The sequence below is a fragment of the Salvia hispanica genome, chromosome 5, assembly GCF_029641045.1.
Source record: "Salvia hispanica isolate PSC_SH4W2 chromosome 5, Shi_PSC_v1, whole genome shotgun sequence".
NCBI lineage: Eukaryota > Viridiplantae > Streptophyta > Magnoliopsida > Lamiales > Lamiaceae > Salvia > Salvia hispanica.
The window spans coordinates 1948161-1973258 of NC_142696.1; the positions used below are offsets into that span (position 1 = coordinate 1948161).

The 25098-nt window shown below is 40.1% G+C and overlaps 4 protein-coding genes, 1 non-coding gene and 1 pseudogene across 5 annotated transcripts; 4 read left to right on the top strand and 2 right to left on the bottom strand.

The window, feature by feature from the left end:
* The first annotated feature begins 568 nt into the window (after positions 1 to 568).
* Positions 569 to 3061, top strand: LOC148924169 (uncharacterized). The gene has a single exon (XM_089058632.1). The coding sequence runs from the start codon at positions 569 to 571 to the stop codon at positions 3059 to 3061; it is 2493 nt and encodes an 830-aa protein (XP_088914758.1).
* LOC148924170 (small nucleolar RNA R71) lies at positions 1064 to 1170 on the bottom strand. Its single transcript, XR_016131901.1, has one exon. It is a non-coding gene; the product is annotated as a small nucleolar RNA R71 (small nucleolar RNA).
* Positions 3062 to 4554: 1493 nt separating the features above from the next.
* LOC148924171 (uncharacterized) lies at positions 4555 to 5817 on the top strand. The gene has a single exon (XM_089058297.1). It carries the CDS (start codon positions 4672 to 4674, stop codon positions 5815 to 5817), a length of 1146 nt encoding a protein of 381 aa, XP_088914423.1. The 5' UTR covers positions 4555 to 4671.
* A 6792-nt stretch (positions 5818 to 12609) lies between these two features.
* Positions 12610 to 13738, top strand: LOC148924172 (F-box protein At5g65850-like; annotated as a pseudogene).
* Positions 13739 to 19835: 6097 nt separating this feature from the next.
* Positions 19836 to 20687, bottom strand: LOC148924173 (uncharacterized). Its single transcript, XM_089058633.1, has one exon. It carries the CDS (start codon positions 20685 to 20687, stop codon positions 19836 to 19838), a length of 852 nt encoding a protein of 283 aa, XP_088914759.1.
* A 333-nt stretch (positions 20688 to 21020) lies between these two features.
* On the top strand, positions 21021 to 24989 carry LOC148924174 (DNA sliding clamp PCNA-like). The gene is made up of 3 exons (XM_089058634.1): positions 21021 to 21240; positions 24443 to 24595; positions 24676 to 24989. The coding sequence occupies exons 1-3, from the start codon at positions 21021 to 21023 to the stop codon at positions 24987 to 24989; spliced, it is 687 nt and encodes a 228-aa protein (XP_088914760.1).
* The last annotated feature ends 109 nt before the right edge of the window (positions 24990 to 25098 follow it).

Consider the following 25098-nt stretch of genomic DNA (forward strand, 5'->3'; position numbering starts at 1 on the left):
GGTAATCGAAGTTGTTGATTTGTTCGCATCGTGTTCGTTGTAGTTGGATCCAAGGCTCTACCGTGTTCTCTTATTTGGAACTTTTCTTGGTTACGCGCTCTTAGCTTGTTTATGTTTATTTGTTTCTCAAATTCAAAACCAACTCTCCGGATTTTCTAGATAGTATTCTAAATTACTTCGTAGTACTCAAACCGGCACTTAGTCTCTATGGATACGATACTCTTGACTTGTCTATGCTACGATAGCCCCGTACACTTGCGGGTATTTCTCGTGTTAAAATAAGGTTGAGTCAAGTTTTTGGCGCCGTTGCCGGGGACTAATTTGCTTTTGTGTTTGATATTGTGATAAAATTGAGAATACTAGTTTAGATATTTACTTGCTTTATTTAGTTTAGTTTTCTAGTTTGGCTCTAATTTTCCTTTGTTTTCTCTCTTGTGTTGTGTAGGTTTTTATGCTCACGCGCTCAAGGCATCTACCCCTTGAGCCGATCAATTTAGAGATAGAAGCCGCCAATAGAAGAAGAGGAGGACGAAGGAGGAGAGCACGAGCTCAACACTTAGTTGAGCCAATGGAAAATCCAAATTGGAACAACGGGGAGGTACCACCTCCACCTCCACCTCCCCTTAATCAAGATCAAATCATCCTTCAATTACAACAACAAATGGAGGAGATGAGAAGGGAAAGAGAGGAGGAAAGGAGAAGAGGGGCACCGGTTAGAAATGCATTTGGGAACGTCAATATCCCAATGCCACCCATTGACCCAAGAGTGAATGCCAACAATTTTGAGTTGAAGACGGCATTGATCCAATTTGTGGAGCAACGAGTTTTCTCGGGCAGGCCCACGGAGGATCCTAATATGCACTTAGCCAAATTCTTGGAGATTGCCAACACAACCAAGCTTAATGGGGTTCCCGAAGATACAATCAAGCTTAGGCTATTCCCATTCTCATTGACGGGATGTGCTAGAGATTGGTTTGATAACCTTGAGCCGGGCTCGGTTATAAGTTGGGACGACTTAGCCAAAAAGTTCTTGGAGAGGTTCTTCCCTCTTAGCTCTACTCTCAACCTACAAGCGGAGATCTCTCACTTTAAAATGAAGAGCCAAGAGTCTATGTTCGAAGCATGGGAGAGATTCGATGCTTTGTTGAAGAAGTGTCCTAACCATGGGTTGTCTCCGGGCCATCAAGTGAGCCTTTTCTATAATGGATGCTCGGAGTTTATCAAAAGTCAACTAGACTTTGGTTCGGGGGGATCATTCTTAGACAAAGGGGTTGATGAGTGCAAGAAGATGCTTCAAAGGCTTGCATACACTAGCAAGAGTTGGAGCTCGGGTCGAGATGGCTCTATGCCGGTAGCTTCGGTTGTTGATTCGGATGCATTCAATCTCCTCAACCAACAAATGATGATGCTCAATCAAAAGGTGGATAGCATAAGTTTGGGGGTGACACCCATTGGAGAGCCTCAACCGCCCATGGAAGATGTCAATTATATACATCAAGGAGGAAATCAAGGGGGTAATCCAAGGAATTTCAACAATTATCGCCCTAACAATGGGGGAGGTAATTATCTAGGCTACCGGCCACCCTTTAATGCGCATCCAAACCTTTCATATGGGAATCCGAGTAATGCTATTCAACCATCTCCATCTCCCGGATTTGGAGCATCAAGTGGGGTCACTAATGCGCCTAGTACTTCAAAATCTTCAAGTGATGTTACCAATGAGCTTCTAAAAGCTATAATGGAAAAAACCGATGGGATTATGGAACACTCTACAAAGAGGATTGATAAAGTTGAGACGGCGGTAGTGGAGGTCACCACAAGATTGGGGGCTTTAGAGCACCAAGTGAGTCAAATTGCTCAAGCCGTTGGACAAATACATCAACCGGGGCAATTTCCAAGCACTACAATTGCAAATCCGAAAGATTGCAAAGCAATCTACTTGAGGAGTGGGACAAGTTATGAGAGCCCTCCTATGCCCGAAGTGAAAACTAAGGAAGTACCCGAAGAAGAAGAAATAGAGGTGGAGTCACCTAATATGCCATATGAGGATCAACCCGAGACAACTATACCTCCCAAGCCCATGGAAGTCAAAATTCCTTTTCCTCAAGTGGTGCAAAAGAAGAAAGTAGATGAGAGGTTTGCAAAGTTCCTTGAGATCTTCAAGAGGGTGCACCTCAATATACCTCTCATTGAGGCACTTCAACAAATGCCCGGCTATCTCAAATTCTTGAAGGAGATTATGTCAAAGAAGAAGAAGTTGGTTGATTATGAAACCGTGAGCTTGACCGAGAATTGTAGTGCAATCATCCAACAAAAGATGCCGGCAAAGATGAAAGATCCGGGAAGCTTCAACATCTCTTGTGTGATCGGGAATGATAGGCAAACCAAGGCCTTGTGTGATTTGGGGGCAAGCATAAATCTTATGCCCTTAAGCTTCTTCCGGAAGTTAAAGTTTGGTGTTTTGAAGCCGACTACCATCACCCTTCAAATGGCGGATAAGTCCGTCAAGTTCCCCAATGGAATTCTTGAAAATGTCTTAGTAAGGGTGAATGATTTTATCTTCCCCGTGGACTTTGTAGTCTTGGACATGAAGGAGGACCCTAATGTTCCTCTCATTCTTGGAATACCATTCCTTGCAACCGGGAAAGCTTTAATTGATGTCACCAAGGGAGAACTCACCCTTAGGCATGGAAACAAGACGGCTATCCTCTCTATGTTAGACAAGATGAAACGCCATGAAATGGAAGAATCCAAGAGAGTAGAAGAGGTGCCTTTGGAAATTGAAGAGTGCAAGGTGATACAAGTGTCTAAGAATGTTGAAGTTGAGAAGCCCTTGGAGGAGATCTTGGTCCCTAATTGGTTCTTTGAGTTTGAGAATGAAACAAATTTGGGGGAGCAAAAGAAGGAGATGCCAAAATTGGCAATTGGTGAATCTCATGGAGTTGACCTTGGAGAAATTGGCAAGCCTATTTGGTGGAAAAAGCGGCTAAACAAGCTTTATTTGGCCGCAAAAGCTAGGACGGGGCCGGATGAGGTGATCCGAGTGAGATTGGACCATTAAGTGAGAGCTTGAAGACCGTCGGGCAAACGACGTTAAACAATTGCGCTATGGGGGAGGCAACCCCTAGTAGGTATAATTTTATTTATTGTCAATGTGTTTTTCTCTCACTTGTAGGATTTTTCTTTGTTTTAGTGTGTGGAACAGGAAAATAGGAACAAAAGAGTGAAAAATGGAAAAAAGGGTCGAATTCCAGTGGAAAAACCCGACCGGGTGTTTTCCATCTCTCGGAAAACCCGGTCGGGTGTTTTGCCGAAGCAAATGAGAGTCCAGGAAGAAAACCCGACCGGGTGTTTTCCATATCTCGGAAAACCCGGTCGGGTGTTTTGAAGTGCTTACGAATTCCAGGAGAAAAACCCGACCGGGTGTTTTCGAATTTCCGAATCACCCGGTCGGGTGTTTTGATCGCGTATATATAGCTGGAGAAAGAGAAGACCCGGCGAAATCACCCGACGCACCCGGACGCGAACCCTAGCTCCCCCAAACTTCGAATTTTGGTGAATTCCTCTCAATTTCTCCCTTCCAATCTCACTTCTACACTCTATTAACTCTTCCACTCTCTCTTTTACACATTTTAAACCACTTAATTGGTGGAATTTGTGGGAACAAGGCAAGAGCTAATTTTCAAGTTCTACTTCTAATTAAGCCCTAGAGGTACGGATTTCTCCCTCTATTCTTCTCTACCCATGTATCATTGTTGAATATTGAGTGATTTATGGAAGATTATGATGATTTTGGTGCATAATTGTGGGTTTTTGAGGATTAAGAGTGGATTTGTTGTAGAATTGCTAGAATGGGTGAAAATTTAGAACTTGTTTGCACAATATGAAGTTGAATGTGTTGATATGTTGCCTTGTTGGACATTGTTGAGCATTTGTTTCATGTTGTTGAAGAGTTGTGGTGGTAGAAGGATAAGACAATGAGTGGATGGTGTAGTGGTGAGTGGTATTGGTTTGAATTGTTGACAATTGTGATTGATTGGTTTTAGGGGAGAATTTGGCTACAAGCATTAGGATTGGTGATGGTTTTGGTGATATGATGAAGTAAAATTTTTGAGCTTTGCATGTTAGAACAAGAATAGAATGAATTTGTGCATCTCTTGAGCTTAAAGTGTGATTTTGTGCTTAGTTTCTTTTGTTATATGCTTAGCTTGTTGATATGTAAGCAATTATTATGAGGTGATGCCTACTTTTGTGTTTTAAATGCTTAGTTTGATGATAGAGATTAGTGACAAGTACTCCATGATGATAACTTGTTGAATGATTAGCTTTGAGCTAAGTTTGGGGGAGTACTTTTACTTTGGTGGATAGATTTTTCTAGGTTTTGATTACATTGCCATCTAATACTTGGCATTTGTAGGTACAATGGTTCTTTCAGCATCAGCATGCTCGGTAGCACTAAGAACCGCAGAAGAGCGGGCCAAATGGAAGGTTCTGGCTCGACAAGATTACAAGGTTGCAAGGCAACCTTGCCGAGCACTTCTACACAATTTGGGCCTACTACAATGCTTTGACGAGCTATGTAACGTGGGGGAACTCAATGGAATCTTCACAAGGGAGATCGTGTCCTACCATCGACTCACTCTTGAGTTCTTAACCACATTGGTGGTACAGATGCGAGGAAGGAATATTGTGGCCATACGGTTCCGGCTGAGGAACAATGAATACGAGCTGTCTATGGAGGCGCTTAAGGAGATTTATGGGATCACTACGGATGAGTATGACATGCCGATGGAGTTCAAGAACAGTAGATTCTGGAACGACATCACTCTTGAGACAGACGGGTTCAAGGCTGCCCGGGCCAAGAGCTCCATGATCCGGAACCCAGTTCTCCGGATGATTCAGAAGGCCTGCAACAATCATCCCTTTGCACGTGCCGAAACAGGGAGTGTACAGAAAGATGAGCTATTTTTGCTATGGTGCCTTGTACACAAAAGGCCAATGAATATGGTGCACTATATGGTGAAGAACATAGAGAGAGCATCGAAGAGGAGTACGGGGACTATATGTTGCGGTGCTGTGGTGGGCGCAATTGCGCGCCACTTGGGTGTGAGTACAAGGGGATTTGAGCCGGATATCGGGTCTACGGTTATGGACATTGAAGCACTCCGGAGATCACATGATCTTGGAGTAGATGGAGGCCAGGCCTTTTTCTTGCAGAGGTTGAAGGATCACTTCCCTCTTCCGGACCCCATCAACACGTACATTAATGGGCCCGTGGAGAGGAGAAATTGGAAAATGAATTCCCCAATCCACCAAACCATCGCAGCCCGATTCCCGAACAGAAGATTTGAAGAGGTTGATCCTGATGAGTATGAAGAGTTTGAACATGCGGCGTTTCCTGAGGCTTCCGAGGTCCCCGAGCACTTGAGGATAGGGCAGGCAAGAGAAGAGGAAGATGAGGTTCACGAGGAACCCGATGAAGAGATGCCGCCATATGGTGATGAAGGAGCCGGGACAAGCACTCAGAGGACAAGAAGCCGCCAAGAGAGAGAAGAAGAGGACTACTACTCGATCAACGAGAGGTTGGCGCGTATGGAGCTTCGGCATGAGGAACAGTGGGCCCAGAACGATGCACGGCTGAACCAGTATGAGGCGAGGTGGAACCAGTTCGAGGCTCAGAATGATGCGCGATGGAACCGGCAGGAGGAGAACTGGAATCAATTTACCGAGTTCAACACCGCCCAATGGGCCAACCTCAATGCTCGGTTCGATGAATTTCGCGGCCATTGGCAGTATCCACCTCCGCCTCCACAGTGAAGGTCCATGGGAGATCCACTCTCTTTCAAACTTATCCTAGCTTTGCGTGGAATAAGTTTGGGGGGGTGTCTAGTGGATTCCCTCTTCTATCTCTATCTCTCTTCTATTTGATGACTCTCTCTATTTGATGATACCCCGTCTGTACCCCTATTCTTTTGATGCTATTTGATGATGATATGTGGGCATGTAATCTTAACTCATGATATTCTTGATTGTGGATTTTGGGGAGTGTTTCCTTGTTTCTTTGTTCCAATTGTTTTTGTGCTTTTGTTTCTTTTTAGGAATGTTTTTCTTGTTTTCTTAGTGTGTTTAATAATCTCCCTTGGGTAGAATGATAGTAGGGTGAGAGAAAGTGATGTTTGAACGAGTGTGAGGATTTGTTGGAGGAGTTGCCAATGATGATTTTGTGCCAAATTTTTTGAAAATCTTGTTGATATGGCTAAGTAACATGTAATCTTCATTTCAAATTGCCTAAAGTGAATCGCATGGTGCCTTGTCTTTTGCCAAAATGACCTTGTGAGAATTAAGCCTATACTATCACTAAATGTGTGTTTTATCTCAAGCATGTCATATGTTTCTAGAACTTGCTCGCGATCTCCTTGAGTCTACATAGTGGCTAGAGAGATAAGGGAGGATGTTAGGCCATCTTTATTAGCCAAATCCTAGTTTCACCCGCTATGTTAATAATCCTTGTTAGCCCACTTTGAGCCTATAAACCTTTTCTTTGACAAACCGAGGTGTTGGAATTGTCATGTGGTACTTTTGAAAAATCAAAGAGAAATGTGGAAGTAGGGTTGGCAAATGAAAAAAAAAGTTTGTTGAGTTAGAAAAGAAAAAGAAAAAGAAAAAAATGTGATGATACCATGCAAAGCATGGAGAAAAAAAAAAGAGAGAGAGAAAAAGAAAAGAAAAAGAAAAGAGAAAGAAAGAAAAAAAAAAAAAAGAGTTGAAAGCGAAAAATGGTGAGCAATTGACATTTGGTGAAAAAGGTGTGCCTTGAATGTTGAAAAAGAGGTATTGAACAAAAGTGGAATGTTGGTAGTTGGGAAGAGTCTAGGCAAAGCCTAGTACTAGCTAAGATTGGGGAAGAAAGTTGGTGAAGTTGAATAGGTCATGTCTTGGGGATTAAAGTCACTTTAGCCAAAAATTACCTCACCTATCCAAAGAGCCTACATTACAACCTATAGAAAAGACCTTTCGGACCTTAGATCTTTAATCACACCGTAGTAGAGGAGAGTGTAGATTTCGAGCAAGCATATGGTAAACTATGCATGAATTGATGATTTGAGAGTTATATCATGAGCCTATACACCTTGAGAGTGAGTGAAATTTCTAAAATGCACATTGCATTTTCTCCTTGTGAGGGTGAATTGGCAAGGTTGAGTACATGATAGTAGCTTGAAGCAAAACTTTATAACGTTATACTTGCATACGAGGCCATTGATACTTGTTGAAAACTTTATTTCTACTGAGGCAATGATGACACTCCAACATCCTTATATGAGTTTTTCTTCTTATTTTCTTCTTCTTGTTTAGGGACAAACAAGTGTTTAAGTTTGGGGGAGTTGACAAACTCATATTTTAGCCTTGTTTGATGGGTGATTAAAGAGTGTTTTAGATGATTTAAGATGTTAAATACAAGTTTTTCACCTTATATACACTAATTAGGTGAGTTGATGGGTTTGTCGTAGTTTTGTGATGAAAACAGGTTGAAACGAGCCGAAGCCGAAATTCGAGGAGTTCTCCAGAAGGAAAACCCGACCGGGTGTTTTCCATCTCTCGGAACACCCGGTCGGGTGTTTTGAAGTGACCCTTGTGGACTCCAGGAGGAAAACCCGACCGGGTGTTTTCCATCTCTCGGAAAACCCGGTCGGGTGTTTTGCAAAATAGCGGGCTTTGGGAAGAAGACCCGGTCGGGTGTTTTTTCACCTACAAATCACCCGACCGGGTGTTTGTTAAGTTGCCTTGATTTTCACTCGAGTATAAAAGGGGTTCCAACCCAATTTAGAACCCTAACTCTCCCCACGCCCAAAAACAGTTTTTCCACCTTTGAGAGCGGATTGAAGAGACAAAGAGTCCGAGTCATCAACAAGCTTGAAGACGAAGACGATTTGCCATCCCATTCACCCTCGGGAGTACTTTTATTAGTTTACTATGTTCAATTCTCTTTCTATGGATTCTTCTTATGGATTTGTATTGAATATGAGTAGCTAAATCTTTCGTAGAGTTTTGGTGAAGACTACAATGGATGCTTTCGATTAATTCAATGACTTTTGATTACCTTTGCTCTTGTGATTTCTTTGTTTCGTTCTTATACCTTTTCAACTCATTTGCTTAGCTACCATTTGGGTTTGTTGACCTAGTTTTGAGTAATCGAGAGATACCTAATTAGGATTGATAAAAGAATGAACAACACCTAGATAATTCGCATTCGAGAGAAGGAATTCTAGAGTGAGGGCTTTAGCCTTTTGTTTTAAGGAGTTAGTTGTTGAGTGTTAGAAGGAGACTTCAATATTAATGATTAATCAACTGATTAAGTGCACTCGAGAGAGGGCTTAGTCTAGACTAGCGGCTTTCCTAGTAATCCTAGAGACTTTAATTAGGTAATCGAAGTTGTTGATTTGTTCGCATCGTGTTCGTTGTAGTTGGATCCTAGGCTCTACCGTGTTCTCTTATTTGGAACTTTTCTTGGTTACGCGCTCTTAGCTTGTTTATGTTTATTTGTTTCTCAAATTCAAAACCAACTCTCCGGATTTTCTAGATAGTATTCTAAATTACTTCGTAGTACTCAAACCGGCACTTAGTCTCTGTGGATACGATACTCTTGACTTGTCTATGCTACGATAGCCCCGTACACTTGCGGGTATTTCTCGTGTTAAAATAAGGTTGAGTCAGCTTGATAAAGCCCTCTGGTTGAGACATATAGATAGTCTCTTCTAGAGTTCCATGTAGAAAATTAGTATTAACATCAAGCTGCTTTAACTCTCAATCATTCTTTCCCACTAATGCTAGCAACATTCTAATAGAAGTATGTTTAACAACTGGGGAAAACACCTCTGTAAAATCAATCCCCTCTTCTTATATGAAACCTCTAGCCACCAATCTTGCTTTGAATCTGATCAAGTCATCTGCAGATGACTCAATCTTTTTCTTGAATATCCACTTGCAGCTGATGACCTTTCTTCCATCTAGTTTCTCTACAAGAATCCAAGTCCAATTTTTAATAAGAGACTCTATTTCTTCTATCATAGCCTACATCCACCTCTCCCATTCCTTGCTATTCATAGCCTCTCTGTAGCTGGCTGGCTCAGAATACTCCACCTCCTCGGCCACACAGAGAGCATAGAACAACATCTCAGAATCAGCAAACTTTGCAGGCACCTTTTAATTAGTTTTGCTATATCTCTTGCTAGTATCCAATCTTGCAGATCATTTGGGCCTTCTTGAGGTGGCCTATCTGTACCAACACCTTCTGCATCAACGTCTGAACCACCAGACTCCACCTCAGATTCACTAGCCTCAGGTTCTTGATTGCTTGACCTCTGATCAATTGATACACTTGAACTCTGCATAACAGGCATCTCATCCTCAGAGAACACATCTCGGCTGATAAAGATCTTTCCATCTCCTTGCTCTATTGACCAGAGTCTATACCCTTTTACCCCGGTTTGGTACCCCAACATGATACACCTCATTGCCCTTGCATCAAGCTTCCCTTGCTTTAAGTGAGCAAAGGCTTTGCAGCCAAAAGTCCTAAGCTGACTGTATTCTCCATATCTGCCATACCACTTCATGTCAAGAGTCTCACCATTTATGCTAGAAGAGGGACACATATTCAGCAATTTCACAGCAGTAGAGGCTGCCTCAGCCCAAAACTTCTTCTCCACACCAGAAGCTAACATCATGCACCTAACTCTCTCTAATATAGTTCTATTAGGTCTTTCAGCAACACTACTTTGTTGTGGGTTCAAGGGCACGGTTCTATGCCTCTTGATCTCTTTCAGCTTGCATTAATTAGATAAGAATTCTAGACCATTATCTGTCCTAAGGCACTTAAGAGTGGTGCCCTTTTCCCTTTCAACCTCAGTGCACCATTGAGTGAAAAACTTAAAAGCCTCAGATTTCTCTTTCAGGATATATATCCAACACTTTCTTGAGAAATCATCTATAATACTCATGTAATATCTACCACCCACAATAGAATTCACAGATGCTGGCCCCCATAAATCACTATGAGCATATTCTAGAGGAGCCAAGGAGGTGTGTTTACCTGGTGGATAAGACAGCTTCTTGGACTTGCCAAGAATACATTCATCACATGAAGTGCTGGTGTTGTCTTCTGGAGAATAGATTATCCCTTTCTTGATCAGCTCCCTCACACTTCCCTCCGCAGGATGACCAAGCCTTCTATGCCAGAGGCTCACACTCTCAGACTTTACAATATTCACCTCTCCATCAGAGAGCTTAAGAACAAAAGTTGTCAAGTAGTATAGGCTGTCTCTCCTCTCAGCAACCATCGTCACATTGTTGCCTCTTTATTATCATTTTTCCATCTGCAGATGAGAAGGTACAACCCTTTCTCTCAAGCAAACCAAGAGACACCAAATTCCATTTGACTTCTGGGATATATCTCACTTCATGCAACACCTTGACCGATCCATCTTGCATTCTCAATCTGATAGATCCAATTCCCTCAACATGGCAGACCACATTGTTTCCAAGAACCACAGTACCAGTGCTTTCATGGATCCTCTCGAACCAATTCAGATTGGATGTGATATGAAACGAGCATCCAGAGTCCATAATCCAAGAACATCCATCCTTCACCTCCATGATATTGAGTGCATCTGGAGCCTCATTTTCTTAAACACAATATGTGGTATTCACAGACTTTCCACCAACACTTGCTTGCTTCTTCTTCCAAGCATAGCAATCTTTCTTTAAATGTCCCGGTTTTTTACACCAATGACATGAGCGAGTCTCCTTTTGATCAGAGGAGGAGGCCTTCGAAGTCTTTGCCTCCACTTTAACAAACCTCTTCCCCTTATATTTCTAGATGCTTCTTGGATCTTTGCACCATTCTTGTGCAAATCTTTAGCCCTCAAAGCAGACTGCACTTCCAATAGCGTGATTGTCTTCTCACGCCCATACATCATCGCATCACGAAGTTGATCATAGGACTTAGGCAATGCGTTGAGAAGCAGAATGGCCTTATCTTCATCTCCAATCGAAACATCAATGTTTTCCAGATCATCTACCGCTTTGGAGCTTTGTTGAAGTCCTCCAGCTGCTCCAAAGCATTCTTCTCCTCCAACAAAGGATAGGAATAAAGTCGTTGCTTCATATAGGCGATTGGCAAGGGATTTGGTCATATAGAGATCCTCCAACTTTGAAAGTATACTAGCCACGGTGGTCTCCTTCGACACTTCTCGGAGCACCTTATCGCCTAAACTCAGAACAACAGCACTGTGCGCCTTCGCTTCAATTTCGGCCTTCTTCGCGGCTGCTTTTTCATCAAGATCGACCTTCGGCTTGTCCTTGCTCTCAACTTCCAATGGCGATGAGAGCCCTTGTTGAATCAGCAATGCCTTCATCTCTACACGCCAAAGACCGAAGTCTTCTTGCCCGTGAATTTCTCAGCTTCAAATCTAGAAGCCATCTCCGATTCCGCAGATCAACAACAGAGAATACCGATCCCAGCCTCAAAGCTTCAATTTCCGCAGTGACAGCGCCAATTGTGAATTAACACGATGATTTGTGAATCGAATAACAAGAATAAACGGCAAGATTATCGAGGAGAGTAGTTGAGCTAAGAGAGGAATTATAATTGAACTCAAACTCAAGAGAGAATTACACAACTGAATCGGAATGAGAATTAACAAGCCTAACAAACTCAACTAATTGAAAAACAAAGCTAACGGCTAGTTTCTAATCTGACGGCTCAGATTCAATCTAACACACTAATCATGATCTAACGGTTCCTGAAGCTCCTGAGCTTAAGTCGAGCTATAAGCTTCATCTTGATGAAGTAAAATAGTTTGTTGATCCATTGGTGAAGTAAAATAGTTTGTTGATCTCTTTTGTCACAAGAGAAACTTTTTATACTACTATTTACTATAATTATATACTAATATAATAAAATCTAAAAAAAACAAAAAGTTTTAAAATAAAAAAAATTGATATATAGCTTAATTGTGTCTCACAATTGGAGCAGTATATGATTCTGGCCGATAAAACTAGAAAACACGCATAAGAGAAAAACAAAAAAAATGAAGTAGCCAATTAAATGGATTTAAATCCATGTTTCAAATTCATATTCATGTTATCAAACCAAATCCACGTTATTTATATTCTATGTTATTTAACCAAATCTTTGTAATTCACAATTTACATAATTGTAATTCGTATATATTCACTTTTTATGAGGCAAAACTTATTATTACGATATAATGTGTCTGTGTGCATTATTATACAAAATATTATGAAATAAAAAAAATATTCTATTTTTAATTCAATATATCCTCATAAATATAATCATGGAGTAGTATTTATTTCCACACGTTTGGATCATTGTCTACAATATTGAGTTCGCACAATTATACGCTTGAATATCGGATTTCGCATTGAAAGGCTTATTGTTTTGACTAGGCTTTTTTTTTTTATAAAGTATTACTACTATTTGGGATCTGTGTTTTTTTAGATTATCTCTCAAGAATTCGCAATCTATGCTCATATATATTGTTTACTCTTTTTGTGATTAGAGGTTAAAGTTAGAAAACGATCAATCCAAAAATGAAGAAAGATTTGTTCAAATGCCTCCCACCAGAAATCTACACTGAGATCCTATTAAGACTCTCTCTTCAAAATATTGCAATTTGCAAATGCGTTAGTAAACCATGGCTCAGTCTCATTGAGAGTGAAGTTTTTCTCAAGTCTCATCTTTTGAAATCCAACCCCGCCCTACTTGTCTCGATGCCAGCTACAAATTCAAATTGGTTCAATCTTTTCAAATTGGAAGAAGATGTTTTTGAATATGAGAAAAAGCAAGATCCAATCGCCAAGTTTGATTTTCCTCAGGCATCAACAATACAGGGTTCTATCAATGGTTTGCTTCTTCTAAAAAATCCTTTTAGTGATCACCTTTACGTATCTAATCCTATCACCCGTGAATTTGTTGAGCTCCGTGGATCTCTTACTCATCGTAGGGGAGATTGTTATGGATTTGGAGTGAGCAAACTAAGCAGACAACATAAGGTTGTCTATTTTAATCCTAAATATGGATGTCATGTATACACTCTTGAAACGGGATCTTTGTGGAGACGCGTTGAAGTTGCTACCCCCCTCGTTTTATCATTGTTTCGGTTCCTGGGGTGCATTTGTTAGTGGAAACCTTCATTGGTTAGTTTCAAATCGGTTGGATCATCCCTTTGTTTGTTGCTTTGATCTTGAAACAGAACGTTTTAGCACCTTCTCCGCGCCTCCTCATGAAAGAATAGGATTCCAGGGGAAGTTGTATACTTTGGGGGATTGCCTGTGTTTTTGCGATGATTATCCTTATATCAGTAGTAATGTCATCTGGTTGTTGACGAAATATGAACAAGCCGAGAAATGTTGGAGTGAGATGCAACTCATTCTAAAAGAACCTTTTTTTGGTTTCTTTGTCTATAATGATAATTTTTATTATGATGCACATGCGTGGAAACATCTTCAATATCTCAAAGTTTACAGAAATGGTGACATGCTAATGTTATGGTATGAGAAGCGCTTTTTTTACTACTCCAAAGAAACGAGTAATGTTACAGAAATTGGTTTATTTGGGAAAATGGATGATGATTGTTACTATATCAACGCCATTCTTCTCACTCCAAGTTTCCTTTCACTCAAAAGAAATTTAGGATTGGAAAATGTAATCTCGTTTTGATTTGTACATTTTTTTTTCCTTATCAACAAGGGTTGAAAGGAATCTCCTAAAATTGAATAAAAAAATAACTCAGAGGGTGTGATGATTGAACCTACAACCAGTTGTGCTGCTTCAATTTTTGTTTTTTCTAATGACGTGTTTCTCATGTGTGTTTCCAAAGACGCGAAATGCTCTTGCATGTTACCCTCTTTTGTAACGTCAAAAAAAATCTACCTAATGGCTTATGTTGAGCTATAATGGCCCCCTTTTGATAATTTTGCCATTGAACGAGGGTGGGAGTTGCATTCAATTCAATGTTTTGTTTACAAAAAAAGTCACCTATTTCTTATTCAAAATTGTGTCGTCCATCTAGAGTTGTCAAGTGGGCCGGGCCGGCCCAGGCCACCCAGGCCGGCCTATATTGAGGTCTAGGTCAGCCCAGGCCCATTTGCCATGTGGGTCCAGGTTGGGCTTTGTTTGAATTTTTTGTTTATGAATTTTAAAGATATTTAAATTGTATTAGATGTAAAAATAAAATATATAACTTGTATTTTCATCTCATTAATCAAATCTAAATTTAAATAATGTATTTAAGTTCATTTATCATTTTGTATTACCAATATTTTTATGTTATTTATTCTATTTAAAAGTGAGTGTATAACTAAAGGAATAACTAATATTGTTAGTTATGTTAGTAGATGGTGACATAAGAGTTGATATTGTATTTTTAAAACTATAAGTATATGAAATAACTAAAAAATATAAAGAACTCTATAATTATTCATCAAATATTAAGGTTTGAATACGTAATATTAAAGTTAAATTTCAGAATCATCTTTTTTACATCCTGGATAAAAAAAAATAAGAAAATAAATTAGATGTAGTCAAATTTGAATGTTGCATTCATGATTTAGTTGGAAATTTTTGTTGATATTAAACTATCATTGTTTGAGTCCATTCGGGACAAATTTAACATGTCTCATTCACAAGATGACATGCGTAAATAGAGAAATATACTATTATTATTGATTAATCACCTAATTACAATAAATAAATAAAAAACTAATAATAGAAGGTGTGCCTCTGATGGGCCCGGGCCTGGGCTGATCCTGGGCCTAAGTTTATAAAATGGTCCAATTGAAGCCCATCTCAACTAATGCGCCCAGTCCAGGCCCGCTTTGTTTCACTAGTGGGCTGGGCCTGGGCCGCCCAAGTTGACAACTCTACTTCCACCTGCAATTACTTTTCATGAGCGAAGGGAGTATAATACTCGAGGGTAAATTTTCTAAGGTAAGAAATAGCAAATCTAAAACGATTCATAGTACATAAAACTTCCTATCTAGAGTTAGTCTTAAAGGATTAAATTGAAGCTAGTAAAATTGGCCTATGTAGGAATTGTCCCTGAATACAATAATTGCAATATCAATAAATCAAAAGTAATGTTTATATTGCATAGTACCTAAATGTAGAAAAACTGAAAAAACATTAAATTATAGAACTATAGAATTAGCTACAATGGCAAAATGAATCACAACTTTGGAGCAATAGTACTAGTTTTTTTTAGTAAAAAATGGCCTCGATCTTATTAATGGGCTACTTCTACTAGAAATATAATAACCCTTTTTTGTGGGCTTTTCACTGATCAAGCCCATTTAGAATCCCCACATAACTCCGATTTCTGTATTTTTACTTGCCAAATAATTTCTCTTGGTCAAATAGTTAATGTATTTTTAAGGGTGGTTTACGAAGATGATGATTAGTGAATTAAATGGAAAAAGAATAAAACAAGAAAAGGAAAAAAATAGATAAACCAAGATGAAATAAAATGAGAAGAATTAACGTGAAATAAATAAATTATTTGTAATGGGATAGCTAAAAAGGAAAATATGATTCAACCAACTACATAGTATACCATATAAAGTAGTAATAATCTAATATCTCATGAAGACACATTGTATGTACATTACAATTAAAAAATAAATAAATTTCGGAAGCATAGTAGTATTAAAATTGGGACGTTGAAAACATGAGATTACCAGAACAATAGCTGCCTTGGTGGGTTCAAATAGTCCTTGTTCTTCCTTAACTAGAAATTGATAGATATTACATCTTTGTGTTTTTATCACTACTTCCATATTGCTCATGTATATTTTATACGCACTATTTCATTATATACTTACTTAGTTATGGTTAAAAGAAATATTTATATAATTACAATTTTACTTTATCCTTAAGTACCGCACTCCGTATAATGAAACCTTAAACTAATTACTATAAAAAATAGTAGTAATAGTGGTATTTTATATGTTCTTCTTGCTGATTCTCCTCTTCCATCTATTTTTATGTCCTTTCAAACTGTTTCTGGCATTTTATGGATATGTTCTTTCTAAATCTCCTTTAAAATGCTTCTGCAATCACCCAATGAAGCCAATATATACATTTTTATGAGCTCAAGACTCAAGTTTATGGCATTGAATGAGGTGCCATAAAGTAGTGATGACTGATGAGATGGTTTACCTTTTCCTCAGCATCTTGCTGCATCTAGAGGATACCAAGATATCACTTTGTTCCTGATACAAGCAAGTGTGGACATCAATGCTGAAGGTAAGCTCCAGAAATAACTATTCAGTTCACAATTTTTTCATACTACTTAAATTTGTGTTTTTCTAAACAGATAGCGTAGGCAACACCCCCTTGCTCGAAGCCATCAAGAATGGACACGACAAGGTTGCTTCACTTCTATATAAAGAAGGGGCTAAACTGAAAATTGACAATGCCGGTAGCTACTTGTGCTCAGTGGTTGCAAGAGGAGATTCGGATCTCCTAAGAAGGTTGTTGATCTATGGCATGGATCCCAACTCGAAAGATTATGATCATCGAAGCCCCCTTCACATAGCTGCCTCTCAAGGATTCTATCTAATCGGAGAGAAGGGAAGTAGAGAAGTTGTTCGACATCGAAGCTCGAGCGGGCGGAAGTAGTCGGAAAAGGGCGGTGAAGAAAGAGGGAGAGGGAAGCGATCAAAGAAAGGCAAAGAGGCTGTTGCGGAGGAAGAAAGGAGGCAGGATCCGCCACGACCACGGCTGGAGTTGATCGGCTCCGACACAAGTTGAAGGAGACGATGCATTGCCGATTTCTGACGCACAGCACGATTTCCGGCCCGGGCTCGCTGTGTAGAATTGGGTAATTTCTGTGTTATTATTCACAAAGAATTTGTACATTATTTATAGGCTAAGAGATAGCCATACAAGGTAAGATTTAGTGCAATCAAATCTTCCTAATTACACTAGAATATTATGCAATCTTCCTCCTTTCTTGTAGAGCACTCCATATCTTCCAACACTCCCCCTCAAGTTAAGTGACGGGATTACCGAAACTTAACTTGCCCAACACCTCGTGGAAACTCTTTGCCGAGACTGCCTTAGTTAAGATGTCTGCCAACTGGTCTTCTGATTTCACATAGGGGATCTCTACTATCTTCTCCTCAAGATTCTCCTTTATGAAATGTCGATCAATTTCGACATGCTTTGTCCTGTCATGTTGTACCGGGTTTTCTGAGATACTGATCGCGGCCTTATTATCACACAACAATTTGCAAGTTTTCTGCGGTTCCAAGTTTAATTCTTTCATCAGTCTCCTAAGCCAAAGGATTTCGGTTAACCCGCTCTTGATGCCTCGAAACTCTGCTTCGACACTAGAGAGAGCGACCACTTTCTGCTTCTTGCTTCTCCAAGTCACCATATTCCCACCAATAAAGGTGAAGTATCCTCCCGTGGAACGTCTATCGACTAGATTTCCTGCCCAATCAGCATCAGTGTATCCATGGATATCTAGATGCCCATTTTTCCGAAACAAAACTCCATGTCCGGCGGTTCCTTTCAAGTAGCGAACAACTCTAAGTGCTGCCTCCCAATGTTCTTCTTGAGGACTATGCATGAACTGGCTTAAGACTCCCACTGCGTATGCAACATCTGGTCTAGTATGAGATAGATAGATGAGTTTCCCAACTAGCCTCTGGTATCCACCCCGATCAGTAGGGGCCGCCCCTTTGATGAGTTGAAGTCCGTGATTTTGAACAATAGGAGTATCTGCTGGCTTGCAGTCCAACATCCCTATCTCTGCCAAAAGATCAAGAACATATTTTCGTTGACTGATGAAGATTCCTTTCCCTGACCTAAGTACTTCAATCCCGAGGAAATACTTAAGGTCGCCAAGATTTTTCATCTCGAATTCGGTGGCTAAATGTTCCTTGAGTTGTTGTATCTCTTCGGCATCATCTCCAGTAATGATCATATCATCGACATAGATTATTAGGCAAGTGATCTTCTCCTTTCTCCGCTTGATGAAGAGGGTGTGGTCGGAGTTACTCTGTTGATACCCATACTTCTTCATCACGTCTGTAAATCTTCTGAACCAGGCCCTTGGGGATTGCTTTAGCCCATATAGTGTCTTCTTCAATTTGCACACCTTTCCTTGCTCAAACTCTTCTGAGAATCCTAGTGGAGCCTCCATGTATATAGGGTCCTTCAATTCTCCATGAAGGAATGCGTTGGTCACATCGTATTGATGAAGTGGCCAGTCCTTATTTGCTGCAATGGACAAAAGAACTCTCACGGTGTTCATCTTCGCAACTGGAGAGAAGGTTTCAGAGTAGTCAATCCCTTGGGTTTGAGTATATCCCTTTGCCACCAATCGAGCTTTGTATCGCTCGATACTCCCATCGGGTCTCCGTTTAATTGTAAAGACCCATCGGCACCCCACTGTATGCTTTCCATCGGGTAATGGGCTGATCTCCCAAGTACCATTCTTCTTTAATGCTTTCATCTCTACCAGCATTGCATCCCTCCAATGTTTGATCTTTACTGCTTCTTCAAAGGTTCGAGGTATTTCCTCCTCGTACAGTGCGGTTTGAAAAGCCTTTGCCATTTTAGAGATGTTGGCCTCGGCGAAGTTGGCTATTGAATACCTGCTTTTTCGCCCTATTCTTTCCGGAGAGTATCTTTTCGGAGGGATTCCTCTCGTACTCCTAACGGGGCGCACATACTGCCCTGTATCTTGATCAATGCTAGTATCTTCTTCTTCTTCTGTACTGGGAGGGTCAGAAATAATAACCGAACTGTCAAGAGGTGGGGTAGATATTACCTCGGATTCCGTTACGGTTGGATCAGAGGAGCACGGCGGAAGCGTCGTTTGACTCGTTTCTGTAGACAAGTTCGGTTCATGAACAGTGCCAACTTGCTCTGTTGGTCCCATATCGAAGTGACTTGGCACATACCACCGATGGGAGTCGGTTTCTTGGGTCTCCCCCTGTCTCTCACTCTCCCCCTGAGTGGTGGGTCCGTGAGCAAGCATCGCCGCACCATCTTGTCGAGCAATCTCGTCTACAAAATAGAGCCCACGCCGTTCAGTGCCACGTCCAATAATCTTCCCCGTCCGGATATCCTGTAAGAGACAAAAAGTTGGTTGCATCAGCAGAGTACAATTCAAATCCTTAGTCACATGACTAATCGACATCAACTTCTGAGATAAATTCGGAACATAGAGGCAATTTGTAATCTGCACATTCGGGAATATTTCTATAGTCCCTGCCCCTTCAACTGGAGTCATTCCCCCATTAGCTGTTTGAATATGTGACTTATGTGTTTCATAAAATTTCACAAAATCACTTTTATCATAAGTCATGGTATCAGTGGCCCCACAATCAAAAATCCACCCGGTATCATCGAACCCATCACAATCCCGGGCCTCAAAAGCATATGACAACTTTTCCAAGGGAGCAAAAGAATTCTTACAAATAATGGGGTCATTTTTAAAAGTTCTCCTAGTCTGGGGGTTCTTTTTATGCAAAGAGATAATCTGGGGCACATTTTTTAATTTCCCAACAAATTGGGGATTAATGAATAAACAAGGATCAATAGGGTTAGGGTTATTTCCCCCTAACCCGTTACCTCCATCGGCGCCGCTTTCCATCTTGAGAGAGGCGACCATCGCCTCAGCCGTTCTCCCCCCGCCGCCGTCGCCACGCCGGCTACCGCCGGTCTGGAGGCCACCGGTTTCAGGCTTTCGTTCCTGGAATTGCACTGCCTCTCGGTTTCCTTCCGCCCCTGTTCCAGGTTGATTTCATCCTTCATCCGTCCCGATCGCAACCTTCGCCTTCGCCGCCTTCTCCTCCTCCCACCAATCGGGATATCCGATTAATTGGAAACAGGTTTCTTTTGTGTGTTTGTGCATTCCACAGTGGGAGCACCAAAGCTTCGATTTGTCCGGTTTGGTGTTTCCCCGACGGTTAGCATTGGGGCGCGGCAGCGGTGGTTGGCTCCTGTGTTGAGGCTGCGACTGGCGGTATTCTCTAGCTCCAAAGCCGAACCCTACTCCCGATGATGAGTCGCTTCCGACGGCGATGGTGGGTGATTCGGACGCCGGTGACATGATTTTCAATCGAGCTGCCTCCCGTTTCACCCATCCGTACGCCTCATCGACTGAGGGATATGGATCCTCCTTGAGGATTTCGCGTCTGACCCAATCATACTTCTCATTTAATCCGGTGAGAAATTTGAATAATCTCAGTTCCGATTTGATGCTTCGATATTGTGAAACTCCTTTATCGCAGCAGTCGACCGTTCTATGTGGACACCGATCGATGTCCATCCACAGTCCATGGAGCCTACTCCAATAGGCCTCCAAACTCATCTCTCCCTGCATAACTCTGCTCGCTTTGTCTCGTAGGTCATAAATGAGGTACGAGTCGGCTGAACTAGCGAATGTTACGACCAACGTATCCCAGAGCGATTTTGTCGTCTGGTGATGCGCAAAATCGGCTATTATATGCATCTCCATGTTGTCGATGATCCACGAGAAGACTATCAAGTCTATCTCCTCCCAATCTGTGTATCCCTTCTCTCTGATTTGTGGCGGAGTTGGGTTTCCGGTGATATGGCGGTAGACTCCCCTGCCGCCGATGGCCACCTTCATTAGTCGTGACCAAAGTGGGTAGTTTGAGCCATTCAACTTGAAGGCTACGGTAACACTTTTGCTTGATCTGATTTTTTCGGCAATTGGTTCGGTTTCTGGTTTATTTTCTGTCATTCTGGTTGTGGTTGGTTTTCTCGCCGTTTCGGTCGAGAAAGGTATATATTAGGGCTATGTTGAAGCTTTTCTGAGCCTAACCTGCTCGGATGCCATGTAGAATTGGGTAATTTCTGTGTTATTATTCACAAAGAATTTGTACATTATTTATAGGCTAAGAGATAGCCATACAAGGTAAGATTTAGTGCAATCAAATCTTCCTAATTACACTAGAATATTATGCAATCTTCCTCCTTTCTTGTAGAGCATTCCATATCTTCCAACACGCTGTTCCTCAATGACTCGAGTACCTACTTCTTCTTAAAAGGGGTGAAGCCGGAGGAGAAAGCTGCGCAGGGACTGCCGGCGGTGGTGTACGACGCCGACGAGGCCGGGGGCAATCAGAAGCGGCACGCGGCGGTGGTGCGGCTGTGGAAGGGCAAGTTCGTGGTCCTCGAGGGTGCATGGACCGAGCTGATCCCAGGGAGGCCCGTGGACTGCGACTTCGTCGAGCTATGGCGCGGACCCGGCCGTGACAGGTTCGAAATGCCAGTCTTCTTTCGACATTTCGTGTGAAGCATGCATTGCATATAGCACTATGGATTTATGTAAATACTAGTAACAATTATGATGCATATAGTACTATGGATTTATGTAAATACTACTCCCTCCGTCAATGGGACTGCTAAAGTGGGACGGAGGGAGTAATAATATAATTATGATGCATACTATGGATACAAAGACTTTATGTAAATATTATGATGCATATATTGGTTGTTGATTGTTTTAGTAGTGGTCGATATTTTAGTTCATACTCGAATGTAAGTATTACTCTTATGATTGTAGTAAATGGTAGTAAAACAGTAAAAGTAAGCTTTCATCTCGTTTTGGTTATTTCATATTTTGATGTATTGATCATGACAGTTAACTGTTGACTAATCATGTTCATACCTATATTTATTTGTTTAGAAATTTACATTCCATTTTTCTGCGATTTTGGGCTCCATGGGGGGCTGATAGTGATATACGTAGTAGTTAATCATCCCTTTTTCTTCCACAGTAATCATTTAATATTTGAAGATATAAGGTTTGTGTTAAAATGACAACCCCTCTTAAAATGACAACGTGACAACGCTTATACAGTAATATTATAAACGCTACACAGCAATATCCAACACGTTAGACAGCAAGATTGATGTGTAACGTGTTGGATATTGCTGTTCAAGAAAAATTGTTGTTTAAAGGCTACAAAATTGCTGCTCGTCTTTTTTGGGATTTTTTTTTTTTTTTGCCACGTAGCAGCTTATTATTCGTCCACGTGTACAGATGATTGGCTAGAAATGGTGGTATGGTGTTATTTTAAGGGGTGGTGGCACCCTAACATGCCCCTATACTATTATGTACTACATTATATTAAAATAAATTAAATTTGAAACCATTAAAGGTTGGATGTTGCAAACATGTACTTACCATAAAAATAGTTGTGTTCATGGGTTCCAAATAGAGTCCATACCTTAACTAGCAATAGATAGATATCACTCGGTTTTTACTTTATCAAGCTAGTACGTAGCTCTCATATATACATAAGTATTTTTAGACTTAAATTGCATGTTATTAATTTCCTTTGTGTGGGTAGGAAGGTTAATTAATACATTATCATCTTGTTATAGATGAGAGTAACTTAACATACACACACAACAAGCGTGGCACCTAAATATTTTGTTTGAAAATAAACATAATCACGTTTAAACATTTTTTAAAATGTTTCGAAAGTTTTCCTGATTTTCCAAGATAAGAAATAGCAAAGCTAAAACGATTCATACTATATAAAATTTCCTCTCAAGGGTTAGTCTTAAATGAAAGAATTGAAGCTAGTAAAATGAGCTACTATCACTTATTTCATGAAAAGTTCATCCTAAATAACTATTCAAGCCCTAATACTTTGTCATCACTTTCTTCTCACCCTATCTGTATGAAACCTAAAGTCCCCCGCTACCAATTACGAAATTCGATTCGATTCGATTCGGCATTTAAATTTCTATTAACTTGTTGATAAATAGGACGTCCCCTACTGTGCCAATTACGAAGTGTGATTCTGAATTTTAATTTCTATCAACTTGTCGAATAATAGAACATTTATGCCATGTACGAGAAGGGACCAGTACTAGGTGAGGTCGGTTGGAATGCGGCACCAAACCCACGCTGGAGCGGCGACTTGGCCTACGTAGAAATCGTCCCTGAATGGAATGATTGCAATATCGATAAATCAAAAGTAACGTTAAATATTATATACACCTAAATAACTAAAATGTCAAAATGAATCACAAAACTTTGGCGAATGAAAAACTTTAAATGATATGTCTATTCGCTTTGTTAGTAAAAATGGGCCTCAATCGTATTAGTGGGCTACTTCAACTATAAATATAACAACCCTTTTTCGTGGGCCTTACACTGGTCAAGCCCATTTAGAGTCCCACAGAACTCAGATTTCTGTATTTTTAAAAAAAAATTAATTGTGAATTTGTGATACAACCATTCTATAGTGGAAGAACTTGGACAAAAAAATTGAACGGAGAAAGGGCGCTAAAAATGAAAAATAGAAAGAAATATAAAATTGAAAGTATAAATTGAACGAAATAGTGTAATGGGCGAGATATCTAAATTGAAAGTAAAAAAAATTTATGATAAGTGAAATCCTGTTAAAAATCAAATTAAATTTTGAATCATTAGATTGAATGGTATGGTAGTGATAATAATATCCTAGCTACATTATTAAACTAAAGCATTACTCCCTCCGTCCTATTGAAGATGACTCACTTTCCTTTTTAGTTTGTCCCAACCAAGATGGCCCATTACTTAAAATGGAAACACATTTATCTCTATTTCATTCTCTCTCTCACTTTACTCTCTCCACTTAACATACAAAAATTAACTGCATAAAATCTCATGTCATCCAAGGAAGGGGTCATCTTCCTTGGGACGGATGGATTACATTATTAGCCGATCTACATTATTAGACTACACGATCTACATTATTAGACTAAAATGTGTTATATTATTAGCAGAGCTACATTATTAGCCGAGCTACATTATTAGACTACACATCCTACATTATTGGATGATACATGGCATTCATCTAATGGTTACATCACAAGATCCAGTGACTGATATTTGCTTTGATTTTTGAAAGAATTTCACTTATTGATCTGATCACACCCCTTTCTACCTATTTATTATTGATGTGATTTAATTGATTGATGATTTACCCTATCGCTTAGATTTGCATATATGAATTGGCACATGTATTAAAATTTAGTATTGGATGGTATGGTCGTGATATTAATATCCGAGCTACATTATTAAACTAAAAGCATTATATTATTAGCCGAGCTACATTATTAGACTACACATCCTACATTATTAGATGACATGTGACATTCATCTAACGGTTACATCACAAGATCCATTGACTGATATTTGCTTTGATTTTTGACAGATATTGAATCTTATCGCATCTCTTTCTACCTATTTATTATTGATGTGATTTAATTGATGAATGATTATGTTGATGATTTACCCTATGACTTAGATTTGCATATATGAATTGGCACTAAAATTTAGTCTGGATTTGATATGTATAATAAAATTGTGATGTTTTACAGGACAAGATAAGAGCTCAAAATTTGAGATGAAGCTGATGGACATTGAGAGTGAGCATCTAGGAATGCCAGAAGCTGAGTACCATGCTATTGTTCGCATGCCATCAGTTGAGTTCTCTTGGATTTGCAAACATCTTAGTAGCATTGGTGACACATGTGAATCAAGTGTGTGTTAAGAGATATGGTGACTTACTGCTACAAGACTCATTCCTACTACCTCTGTTTGTTTCTTGCAGTTGTCATCTCTGTTACAAACGAAAACGAAGGTGTGGAGTTCTCATCCACGGGTGATATTGTAACTGCAAACAGTGTGTATAAGCACAACACCATTGTTGACGGCGAGGTGAATGTTGAGATGAATGAGCCAGTATCTCTTAGATTTGCTCTTAGGTATCTCAACTCCTTCACTAAGGCCTCCCCATTGTCTACCACGGTCACTTTAAGTTTGTCCTCGGAGCTCCCATTGGTGGTCGAGTATAAGATTGCAGAGATGGGCTACATACGCTTCTACTTGCCTCCCAAGATTGAGGAGTACGATTCGATCCTTTAAAGTTTAGTCATTTTGACAAGTTCTCGAGTCATTTACATATATAGTAGTAACTTTTTTCTCTTTCTTATTTTGTTCCATCTATTTTATTTATTTTTTACTTTATTCAGAA

Bases quoted from the DNA above. Each gene is read 5' to 3' on its own strand.
- LOC148924169 (XM_089058632.1), top strand. From the start codon at position 569: ATGGAAAATCCAAATTGGAACAACGGGGAGGTACCACCTCCACCTCCA.
- LOC148924171 (XM_089058297.1), top strand. From the start codon at position 4,672: ATGCGAGGAAGGAATATTGTGGCCATACGGTTCCGGCTGAGGAACAAT.
- LOC148924173 (XM_089058633.1), bottom strand. From the start codon at position 20,687: ATGAAGGTGGCCATCGGCGGCAGGGGAGTCTACCGCCATATCACCGGA.
- LOC148924174 (XM_089058634.1), top strand. From the start codon at position 21,021: ATGCAATCTTCCTCCTTTCTTGTAGAGCATTCCATATCTTCCAACACG. The intron at 21,241-24,442 runs GTGCATGGACCG...GATGTTTTACAG, and splicing joins CAAGTTCGTGGTCCTCGAGG to GACAAGATAAGAGCTCAAAA. The intron at 24,596-24,675 runs GTGAATCAAGTG...TGTTTCTTGCAG, and splicing joins TAGTAGCATTGGTGACACAT to TTGTCATCTCTGTTACAAAC.